Below are 13,445 nucleotides of genomic sequence, written 5' to 3' on the forward strand. Positions count from 1 at the left end.
TACATATGCGTTTGAAACAGTGATAACTTTTACTACAAACAGTTTTTTCAAGTAGAAGTAATTTGGGCAAAATGCTTCTATTATAAAATAAAATGTTCTTGTATATTTTAATGTTGACAATTATTGGAAATGAATGATGAGTGGTTGTCTAGTGGGGATGCATCTGAGCATAGGAGCCATAGAACTTCCCTAAAGCTAAACCCGTCTGCCCTAGGCACAGACCTAGCTTGTGAGCTCTCACCTCCAGCTGCAAGTCTCGGCTGCGCATTACGGCCATGTTTTTCTCCTCGCTCAGCTGGGCATATCTCATGGCTAGGTTATAGTTGTCGTCCTTCACTTTGATCAGCTCATCATTACAGTTGTTTCTCTCTTCTTTCATCTTGTTGTATCTCTCCTGAAACGTGAGCAACTCCATGTTGACCAACCTCAGCTGTTTCTTTTCATCCTCCAGCTGGCGTGAGTTTGCGACAAGCTCACATTTCTGTGTTTCTTTCACCTTCAGTTGTTGCTGTAGCTTGATCACCTCATTCATCAGGAAGTGGGTCAGACCCTCATGGCCCTCCTCAACTAGAGACAAAGGGTAAATACGGGAACAAAATGGTGACACTTGAGGTGAGTGCACATGTAACGACTATGTAGTGTTTCATATAAATCTGAGACAAAGGGTAAATACGGGAACAAAACGGTGACACTTGAGGTGAGTGCACATGTAACGACTATGTAGTGTTTCATATAAATCTGAGACAAAGGGTAAATACGGGAACAAAATGGTGACACTTGAGGTGAGTGCACATGTAACGACTATGTAGTGTTTTCATATAAATCTGAGACAAAGGGTAAATACGGGAACAAAACGGTGACACTTGAGGTGAGTGCACATGTAACGACTATGTAGTGTTTCATATAAATCTGAGACAAAGGGTAAATACGGGAACAAAATGGTGACACTTGAGGTGAGTGCACATGTAACGACTATGTAGTGTTTCATATAAATCTGAGACAAAGGGTAAATACGGGAACAAAACGGTGACACTTGAGGTGAGTGCACATGTAACGACTATGTAGTGTTTCATATAAATCTGAGACAAAGGGTAAATACGGGAACAAAATGGTGACACTTGAGGTGAGTGCACATGTAACGACTATGTAGTGTTTCATATAAATCTGAGACAAAGGGTAAATACGGGAACAAAATGGTGACACTTGAGGTGAGTGCACATGTAACGACTATGTAGTGTTTCATATAAATCTGAAACAAAGGGTAAATACGGGAACAAAATGGTGACACTTGAGGTGAGTGCACATGTAACGACTATGTAGTGTTTCATATAAATCTGAGACAAAGGGTAAATACGGGAACAAAACGGTGACACTTGAGGTGAGTGCACATGTAACGACTATGTAGTGTTTCATATAAATCTGAGACAAAGGGTAAATACGGGAACAAAACGGTGACACTTGAGGTGAGTGCACATGTAACGACTATGTAGTGTTTCATATAAATCTGAGACAAAGGGTAAATACGGGAACAAAATGGTGACACTTGAGGTGAGTGCACATGTAACGACTATGTAGTGTTTCATATAAATCTGAGACAAAGGGTAAATACGGGAACAAAACGGTGACACTTGAGGTGAGTGCACATGTAACGACTATGTAGTGTTTCATATAAATCTGAAACAAAGGGTAAATACGGGAACAAAATGGTGACACTTGAGGTGAGTGCACATGTAACGACTATGTAGTGTTTCATATAAATCTGAGACAAAGGGTAAATACGGGAACAAAACGGTGACACTTGAGGTGAGTGCACATGTAACGACTATGTAGTGTTTCATATAAATCTGAGACAAAGGGTAAATACGGGAACAAAACGGTGACACTTGAGGTGAGTGCACATGTAACGACTATGTAGTTTTTTATATAAATCTGAGACAAAGGGTAAATACGGGAACAAAATGGTGACACTTGAGGTGAGTGCACATGTAACGACTATGTAGTGTTTCATATAAATCTGAGACAAAGGGTAAATACGGGAACAAAACGGTGACACTTGAGGTGAGTGCACATGTAACGACTATGTAGTGTTTCATATAAATCTGAGACAAAGGGTAAATACGGGAACAAAATGGTGACACTTGAGGTGAGTGCACATGTAACGACTATGTAGTGTTTCATATAAATCTGAGACAAAGGGTAAATACGGGAACAAAACGGTGACACTTGAGGTGAGTGCACATGTAACGACTATGTAGTGTTTCATATAAATCTGAGACAAAGGGTAAATGCGGGAACAAAATGGTGACACTTGAGGTGAGTGCACATGTAACGACTATGTAGTGTTTCATATAAATCTGAGACAAAGGGTAAATACGGGAACAAAATGGTGATACTTGAGGTGAGTGCACATGTAACGACTATGTAGTGTTTCATATAAATCCGAGACAAGGGGTAAATACGGGAACAAAATGGTGACACTTGAGGTGAGTGCACATGTAACGACTATGTAGTGTTTCATATAAATCTGAGACAAAGGGTAAATACGGGAACAAAACGGTGACACTTGAGGTGAGTGCACATGTAACGACTATGTAGTGTTTCATATAAATCTGAGACAAAGGGTAAATACGGGAACAAAATGGTGACACTTGAGGTGAGTGCACATGTAACGACTATGTAGTGTTTCATATAAATCTGAGACAAAGGGTAAATACGGGAACAAAATGGTGACACTTGAGGTGAGTGCACATGTAACGACTATGTAGTGTTTCATATAAATCTGAGACAAAGGGTAAATACGGGAACAAAATGGTGACACTTGAGGTGAGTGCACATGTAACGACTATGTAGTGTTTCATATAAATCTGAGACAAAGGGTAAATACGGGAACAAAATGGTGACACTTGAGGTGAGTGCACATGTAACGACTATGTAGTGTTTCATATAAATCTGAAACAAAGGGTAAATACGGGAACAAAATGGTGACACTTGAGGTGAGTGCACATGTAACGACTATGTAGTGTTTCATATAAATCTGAGACAAAGGGTAAATACGGGAACAAAACGGTGACACTTGAGGTGAGTGCACATGTAACGACTATGTAGTGTTTCATATAAATCTGAGACAAAGGGTAAATACGGGGAACAAAACGGTGACACTTGAGGTGAGTGCACATGTAACGACTATGTAGTGTTTCATATAAATCTGAGACAAAGGGTAAATACGGGAACAAAACGGTGACACTTGAGGTGAGTGCACATGTAACGACTATGTAGTGTTTCATATAAATCTGAGACAAAGGGTAAATACGGGAACAAAACGGTGACACTTGAGGTGAGTGCACATGTAACGACTATGTAGTGTTTCATATAAATCTGAAACAAAGGGTAAATACGGGAACAAAATGGTGACACTTGAGGTGAGTGCACATGTAACGACTATGTAGTGTTTCATATAAATCTGAGACAAAGGGTAAATACGGGAACAAAACGGTGACACTTGAGGTGAGTGCACATGTAACGACTATGTAGTGTTTCATATAAATCTGAGACAAAGGGTAAATACGGGAACAAAACGGTGACACTTGAGGTGAGTGCACATGTAACGACTATGTAGTGTTTCATAAAAATCTGAGACAAAGGGTAAATACGGGAACAAAACGGTGACACTTGAGGTGAGTGCACATGTAACGACTATGTAGTGTTTCATATAAATCTGAGACAAAGGGTAAATACGGGAACAAAACGGTGACACTTGAGGTGAGTGCACATGTAACGACTATGTAGTGTTTCATATAAATCTGAGACAAAGGGGTAAATACGGGAACAAAATGGTGACACTTGAGGTGAGTGCACATGTAACGACTATGTAGTGTTTCATATAAATCTGAGACAAAGGGTAAATACGGGAACAAAACGGTGACACTTGAGGTGAGTGCACATGTAACGACTATGTAGTGTTTCATATAAATCTGAGACAAAGGGGTAAATACGGGAACAAAACGGTGACACTTGAGGTGAGTGCACATGTAACGACTATGTAGTGTTTCATATAAATCTGAGACAAAGGGTAAATACGGGAACAAAACGGTGACACTTGAGGTGAGTGCACATGTAACGACTATGTAGTGTTTCATATAAATCTGAGATAAAGGGTAAATACGGGAACAAAACGGTGACACTTGAGGTGAGTGCACATGTAACGACTATGTAGTGGTTTCATATAAATCTGAGACAAAGGGTAAATACGGTAACAAAACGGTGACACTTGAGGTGAGTGCACATGTAACGACTATGTAGTGTTTCATATAAATCTGAGACAAAGGGTAAATACGGGAACAAAACGGTGACACTTGAGGTGAGTGCACATGTAACGACTATGTAGTGTTTCATATAAATCTGAGACAAAGGGTAAATACGGGAACAAAACGGTGACACTTGAGGTGAGTGCACATGTAACGACTATGTAGTGTTTCATATAAATCTGAGACAAAGGGTAAATACGGGAACAAAATGGTGACACTTGAGGTGAGTGCACATGTAACGACTATGTAGTGTTTCATATAAATCTGAGACAAAGGGTAAATACGGGAACAAAATGGTGACACTTGAGGTGAGTGCACATGTAACGACTATGTAGTGTTTCATATAAATCTGAGACAAAGGGTAAATACGGGAACAAAAAGGTGACACTTGAGGTGAGTGCACATGTAACGACTATGTAGTGTTTCATATAAATCTGAGACAAAGGGTAAATACGGGAACAAAACGGTGACACTTGAGGTGAGTGCACATGTAACGACTATGTAGTGTTTTCATATAAATCTGAGACAAAGGGTAAATACGGGAACAAAACGGTGACACTTGAGGTGAGTGCACATGTAACGACTATGTAGTGTTTCATATAAATCTGAGACAAAGGGTAAATACGGGAACAAAACGGTGACACTTGAGGTGAGTGCACATGTAACGACTATGTAGTGTTTCATATAAATCTGAGACAAAGGGTAAATACGGGGAACAAAATGGTGACACTTGAGGTGAGTGCACATGTAACGACTATGTAGTGTTTCATATAAATCTGAGACAAAGGGTAAATACGGGAACAAAACGGTGACACTTGAGGTGAGTGCACATGTAACGACTATGTAGTGTTTCATATAAATCTGAGACAAAGGGTAAATACGGGAACAAAACGGTGACACTTGAGGTGAGTGCACATGTAACGACTATGTAGTGTTTCATATAAATCTGAGACAAAGGGTAAATACGGGGAACAAAACGGTGACACTTGAGGTGAGTGCACATGTAACGACTATGTAGTGTTTCATATAAATCTGAGACAAAGGGTAAATACGGGAACAAAATGGTGACACTTGAGGTGAGTGCACATGTAACGACTATGTAGTGTTTCATATAAATCTGAGACAAAGGGTAAATACGGGAACAAAACTGGTGACACTTGAGGTGAGTGCACATGTAACGACTATGTAGTGTTTCATATAAATCTGAGACAAAGGGTAAATACGGGAACAAAATGGTGACACTTGAGGTGAGTGCACATGTAACGACTATGTAGTGTTTCATATAAATCTGAGACAAAGGGTAAATACGGGAACAAAAAGGTGACACTTGAGGTGAGTGCACATGTAACGACTATGTAGTGTTTCATATAAATCTGAGACAAAGGGTAAATACGGGAACAAAAATGGTGACACTTGAGGTGAGTGCACATGTAACGACTATGTAGTGTTTCATATAAATCTGAGACAAAGGGTAAATACGGGAACAAAATGGTGACACTTGAGGTGAGTGCACATGTAACGACTATGTAGTGTTTCATATAAATCTGAGACAAAGGGTAAATACGGGAACAAAAATGGTGACACTTGAGGTGAGTGCACATGTAACGACTATGTAGTGTTTCATATAAATCTGAGACAAAGGGTAAATACGGGAACAAAACGGTGACACTTGAGGTGAGTGCACATGTAACGACTATGTAGTGTTTCATATAAATCTGAGACAAAGGGTAAATACGGGAACAAAATGGTGACACTTGAGTGAGTGCACATGTAACGACTATGTAGTGTTTCATATAAATCTGAGACAAAGGGTAAATACGGGAACAAAAACGGTGACACTTGAGGTGAGTGCACATGTAACGACTATGTAGTGTTTCATATAAATCTGAGACAAAGGGTAAATACTGAACAAAACGGGTGACACTTGAGGTGAGTGCACATGTAACGACTATGTAGTGGTTTCATATAAATCTGAGACAAAGGGGTAAATACGGGAACAAAATGGTGACACTTGAGGTGAGTGCACATGTAACGACTATGTAGTGTTTCATATAAATCTGAGACAAAGGGTAAATACGGGAACAAAACGGGTGACACTTGAGGTGAGTGCACATGTAACGACGATGTAGTGTTTCATATAAATCTGAGACAAAGGGTAAATACGGGAACAAAACGGTGACACTTGAGGTGAGTGCACATGTAACGACTATGTAGTGTTTCATATAAATCTGAGACAAAGGGTAAATACGGGAACAAAACGGTGACACTTGAGGTGAGTGCACATGTAACGACTATGTAGTGTTTCATATAAATCTGAGACAAAGGGTAAATACGGGAACAAAACGGTGACACTTGAGGTGAGTGCACATGTAACGACTATGTAGTGTTTCATATAAATCTGAGACAAAGGGTAAATACGGGAACAAAACGGGTGACACTTGAGGTGAGTGCACATGTAACGACTATGTAGTGTTTCATTATAAATCTGAGACAAAGGGTAAATACGGGAACAAAACGGTGACACTTGAGGTGAGTGCACATGTAACGACTATGTAGTGTTTCATATAAATCTGAGACAAAGGGTAAATACGGGAACAAAACGGTGACACTTGAGGTGAGTGCACATGTTAACGACTATGTAGTGTTTCATATAAATCTGAGACATAGGGTAAATACGGGAACAAAACGGTGACACTTGAGGTGAGTGCACATGTAACGACTATGTAGTGTTTCATATAAATCTGAGACAAAGGGTAAATACGGGAACAAAACGGTGACACTTGAGGTGAGTGCACATGTAACGACTATGTAGTGTTTCATATAAATCTGAGACAAAGGGTAAATACGGGAACAAAACGGTGACACTTGAGGTGAGTGCACATGTAACGACTATGTAGTGTTTCATATAAATCTGAGACAAAGGGTAAATACGGGAACAAAACGGTGACACTTGAGGTGAGTGCACATGTAACGACTATGTAGTGTTTCATATAAATCTGAGACAAAGGGTAAATACGGGAACAAAACGGTGACACTTGAGGTGAGTGCACATGTAACGACTATGTAGTGTTTCATATAAATCTGAGACAAAGGGTAAATACGGGAACAAAACGGGTGACACTTGAGGTGAGTGCACATGTAACGACTATGTAGTGTTTCATATAAATCTGAGACAAAGGGTAAATACGGGAACAAAACGGTGACACTTGAGGTGAGTGCACATGTAACGACTATGTAGTGTTTCATATAAATCTGAGACAAAGGGTAAATACGGGAACAAAACTGGTGACACTTGAGGTGAGTGCACATGTAACGACTATGTAGTGTTTCATATAAATCTGAGACAAAGGGTAAATACGGAACAAAATGGTGACACTTTGAGGTGAGTGCACATGTAACGACTATGTAGTGTTTCATATAAATCTGAGACAAAGGGTAAATACGGGAACAAAATGGTGACACTTGAGGTGAGTGCACATGTAACGACTATGTAGTGTTTCATATAAATCTGAGACAAAGGGTAAATACGGGAACAAAACGGTGACACTTGAGGGAGTGCACATGTACGACTATGTAGTGTTTCATATAAATCTGAGACAAAGGGTAAATACGGGAACAAAACGGTGACACTTGAGGTGGAGTGCACATGTAACGACTATGTAGTGTTTCATATAAATCTGAGACAAAGGGTAAATACGGGAACAAAATGGTGACACTTGAGGTGAGTGCACATGTAACGACTATGTAGTGTTTCATATAAATCTGAGACAAAGGGTAAATACGGGAACAAAATGGTGACACTTGAGGTGGTGCACATGTAACGACTATGTAGTGTTTCATATAAAATCTGAGACAAAGGGTAAATACGGGAACAAAATGGTGACACTTGAGGTGAGTGCACATGTAACGACAATGTAGTGTTTCATATAAATCTGAGACAAAGGGTAAATACGGGAACAAAATGGTGACACTTGAGGTGAGTGCACATGTAACGACTATGTAGTGTTTCATATAAATCTGAGACAAAGGGTAAATACGGGAACAAAATGGTGACACTTGAGGTGAGTGCACATGTAACGACTATGTAGTGTTTCATATAATCTGAGACAAAGGGTAAATACGGGGAACAAAATGGTGACACTTGAGGTGAGTGCACATGTAACGACTATGTAGTGTTTCATATAAATCTGAGACAAAGGGGTAAATACGGGAACAAAACGGGTGACACTTGAGGTGAGTGCACATGTAACGACTATGTAGTGGTTTCATATAAATCTGAGACAAAGGGTAAATACGGGAACAAAACGGTGACACTTGAGGTGAGTGCACATGTAACGACTATGTAGTGTTTCATATAAATCTGAGACAAAGGGTAAATACGGGAACAAAACGGTGACACTTGAGGTGAGTGCACATGTAACGACTATGTAGTGTTTCATATAAATCTGAGACAAAGGGTAAATACGGGAACAAAACGGTGACACTTGAGGTGAGTGCACATGTAACGACTATGTAGTGTTTCATATAAATCTGAGACAAAGGGTAAATACGGGAACAAAACGGTGACACTTGAGGTGAGTGCACATGTAACGACTATGTAGTGTTTCATATAAATCTGAGACAAAGGTAAATACGGGAACAAAATGGTGACACTTGAGGTGAGTGCACATGTAACGACTATGTAGTGTTTCATATAAATCTGAGACAAAGGGTAAATACGGGAACAAAACGGTGACACTTGAGGTGAGTGCACATGTAACGACTATGTAGTGTTTCATATAAATCTGAGACAAAGGGTAAATACGGGAACAAAACGGTGACACTTGAGGTGAGTGCACATGTAACGACTATGTAGTGTTTCATATAAATCTGAGACAAAGGGTAAATACGGGAACAAAACGGTGACACTTGAGGTGAGTGCACATGTAACGACTATGTAGTGTTTCATATAAATCTGAGACAAAGGGTAAATACGGGAACAAAACGGTGACACTTGAGGTGAGTGCACATGTAACGGACTATGTAGTGTTTCATATAAATCTGAGACAAAGGGTAAATACGGGAACAAAACGGTGACACTTGAGGTGAGTGCACATGTAACGACTATGTAGTGTTTCATATAAATCTGAGACTAAGGGTAAATACGGGAACAAAACGGTGACACTTGAGGTGAGTGCACATGTAACGACTATGTAGTGTTTCATATAAATCTGAGACAAAGGGTAAATACGGGAACACAAACGGTGACACTTGAGGTGAGTGCACATGTAACGACTATGTAGTGTTTCATATAAATCTGAGACAAAGGGTAAATACGGGAACAAAACGGTGACACTTGAGGTGAGTGCACATGTAACGACTATGTAGTGTTTCATATAAATCTGAGACAAAGGGTAAATACGGGAACAAAACGGTGACACTTGAGGGTGAGTGCACATGTAACGACTATGTAGTGTTTCATATAAATCTGAGACAAAGGGGTAAATACGGGAACAAAACGGTGACACTTGAGGTGAGTGCACATGTAACGACTATGTAGTGTTTCATATAAATCTGAGACAAAGGGTAAATACGGGAACAAATCGGTGACACTTGAGGGTGAGTGCACATGTAACGACTATGTAGTGTTTCATATAAATCTGAGACAAAGGGTAAATACGGAACAAAACGGTGACACTTGAGGTGATGTGCACATGTAACGACTATGTAGTGTTTCATATAAATCTGAGACAAAGGGTAAATACGGGAACAAAATGGTGACACTTGAGGTGAGTGCACATGTAACGACTATGTAGTTGTTTTCATATAAATCTGAGACAAAGGGTAAATACGGGAACAAAATGGTGATACTTGAGGTGAGTGCACATGTAACGACTATGTAGTGTTTCAATATAAATCTGAGACAAAGGGTAAATACGGGAACAAAATGGTGACACTTGAGGTGAGTGCACATGTAACGACTACGTAGTGTTTCATATACATCTGAGACAAAGGGTAAATACGGGAACAAAATGGTGACACTTGAGGTGAGTGCACATGTAACGACTATGTAGTGTTTCATATAAATCTGAGACAAAGGGTAAATACGGGAACAAAATGGTGACACTTGAGGTGAGTGCACATGTAACGACTATGTAGTGTTTCATATAAATCTGAGACTAAGGGTAAATACGGGAACAAAACGGTGACACTTGAGGTGAGTGCACATGTAACGACTATGTAGTGTTTCATATAAATCTGAGACAAAGGGTAAATACGGGTAACAAAATGGTGACACTTGAGGTGAGTGCACATGTAACGACTATGTAGTGTTTCATATAAATCTGAGACTAAGGGTAAATACGGGAACAAAACGGTGACACTTGAGGTGAGTGCACATGTAACGACTATGTAGTGTTTCATATAAATCTGAGACAAAGGCAAAATAAGGGAACAAAACGGTGACACTTGAGGTGAGTGCACATGTAACGACTATGTAGTGTTTCATATAAATCTAAGACAAAGGGTAAATACGGGAACAAAATGGTGACACTTGAGGTGAGTGCACATGTAACGACTATGTAGTGTTTCATATAAATCTGAGACAAAGGGTAAATACGGGAACAAAACGGTGACACTTGAGGTGAGTGCACATGTAACGACTATGTAGTGTTTCATATAAATCTGAGACAAAGTGTAAATACGGGAACAAAATGGTGACACTTGAGGTGAGTGCACATGTAACGACTATGTAGTCTTTCATATAAATCTGAGACATAGGGTAAATACGGGAACAAAACGGTGACACTTGAGGTGAGTGCACATGTAACGACTATGTAGTGTTTCATATAAATCTGAAAAAAAAAGGGTAAATACGGGAACAAAACGGTGGCACTTGAGGTGAGTGCACATGTAACGACTATGTAGTGTTTCATATAAATCTGGGACAAAGGGTAAATACGGGAACAAAATGGTGACACTTGAGGTGAGTGCACATGTAACGACTATGTAGTGTTTCATATAAATCTGAGACAAGGGGTAAATACGGGAACAAAATGGTGACACTTGAGGTGAGTGCACATGTAACGACTATGTAGTGTTTCATATAAATCTGAGACAAAGGGTAAATACGGGAACAAAATGGTGACACTTGAGGTGAGTGCACATGTAAACGACTATGTAGTGTTTCATATAAATCTGAGACAAAGGGTAAATACGGGAACAAAATGGGTGACACTTAAGGTGAGGTGCACATGTAACGACTATGTAGTGTTTCATATAAATCTGAGACAAAGGGTAAATACGGGAACAAAATGGTGACACTTGAGTGAGTGCACATGTAACGACTATGTAGTGTTTCATATAAATCTGAGACAAAGGGTAAATACGGGAACAAAATGGTGACACTTGAGGTGAGTGCACATGTAACGACTATGTAGTGTTTCATATAAATCTGAGACAAAAGGGTAAAATACGGGAACAAAATGGTGACACTTGAGGTGAGTGCACATGTAACGACTATGTAGTGTTTCATATAAATCTGAGACAAAGGGTAAATACGGGAACAAAACGGTGACACTTGAGGTGAGTGCACATGTAACGACTATGTAGTGTTTCATATAAATCTGAGACAAAGGGTAAATACGGGAACAAAATGGTGACACTTGAGGTGAGTGCACATGTAACGACTATGTAGTGTTTCATATAAATCTGAGACAAAGGGTAAATACGGGAACAAAATGTTGACACTTGAGGTGAGTGCACATGTAACGACTATGTAGTGTTTCATATAAATCTGAGACAAAGGGTAAATACGGGAACAAAATGGTGACACTTGAGGTGAGTGCACATGTAACGACTATGTAGTGTTTCATATAAATCTGAGACAAATGGTAAATACGGGAACAAAAAGGTGACACTTGAGGTGAGTGCACATGTAACGACTATGTAGTGTTTCATATAAATCTGAAACATAGGGTAAATACGGGAACAAAACGGTGACACTTGAGGTGAGTGCACATGTAACGACTATGTAGTGTTTCATATAAATCTGAAAAAAAAGGGTAAATACGGGAACAAAACGGTGACACTTGAGGTGAGTGCACATGTAACGACTATGTAGTGTTTCATATAAATCTGAGACAAAGGGTAAATACGGGAACAAAATGGTGACACTTGAGGTGAGTGCACATGTAACGACTATGTAGTGTTTCATATAAATCTGAGACAAGGGGTAAATACGGGAACAAAATGGTGACACTTGAGGTGAGTGCACATGTAACGACTATGTAGTGTTTCATATAAATCTGAGACAAAGGGTAAATACGGGAACAAAACGGTGACACTTGAGGTGAGTGCACATGTAACGACTATGTAGTGTTTCATATAAATCTGAGACAAAGGGTAAATACGGAACAAAACGGTGACACTTGAGGTGAGTGCACATGTAACGACTATGTAGTGTTTCATATAAATCTGAGACAAAGGGTAAATACGGGAACAAAACGGTGACACTTGAGGTGAGTGCACATGTAACGACTATGTAAGTGTTTCATATAAATCTGAGACAGAAGGGTAAATACGGGAACAAAAGGGTGACACTTGAGGTGAGTGCACATGTAACGACTATGTAGTGTTTCATATAAATCTGAGACAAAGGGTAAATACGGGAACAAAATGGTGACACTTGAGGTGAGTGCACATGTAACGACTATGTAGTGTTTCATATAAATCTGAGACAAAGGGTAAATACGGTGAACAAAACGGTGACACTTGAGGTGAGTGCACATGTAACGACTATGTAGTGTTTCATATAAATCTGAGACAAAGGGTAAATACGGGAACAAAACGGTGACACTTGAGGTGAGTGCACATGTAACGACTATGTAGTGTTTCATATAAATCTGAGACAAAGGGTAAATACGGGAACAAAACGTGACACTTGAGGTGAGTGCACATGTAACGACTATGTAGTGTTTCATATAAATCTGAGATAAATGGGTAAATACGGGAACAAAACGGTGACACTTGAGGTGAGTGCACATGTAACGACTATGTAGTGTTTTCATATAAATCTGAGACAAAGGGTAAATACGGGAACAAAACGGTGACACTTGAGGTGAGTGCACATGTAACGACTATGTAGTGTTTCATATAAATCTG

The 13,445-nt window shown here is 39.6% G+C and overlaps 1 protein-coding gene across 1 annotated transcript in view; it reads right to left on the reverse strand.

The window, feature by feature from the left end:
- The window catches only part of CARD11 (caspase recruitment domain family member 11), a 1,057,928-nt gene that overhangs the window by 887,614 nt on the left and 156,869 nt on the right, over positions 1–13,445 (reverse strand). The window contains exon 5 of the mRNA XM_053696753.1: positions 242–567. Coding sequence (XP_053552728.1) covers positions 242–567 — 326 coding nt within the window. The remainder of the gene's footprint in view (positions 1–241; positions 568–13,445) is intronic.

The sequence above is a fragment of the Bombina bombina genome, unplaced genomic scaffold (genome assembly GCF_027579735.1).
Source record: "Bombina bombina isolate aBomBom1 unplaced genomic scaffold, aBomBom1.pri scaffold_78_1, whole genome shotgun sequence".
Lineage (NCBI taxonomy): Eukaryota > Metazoa > Chordata > Amphibia > Anura > Bombinatoridae > Bombina > Bombina bombina.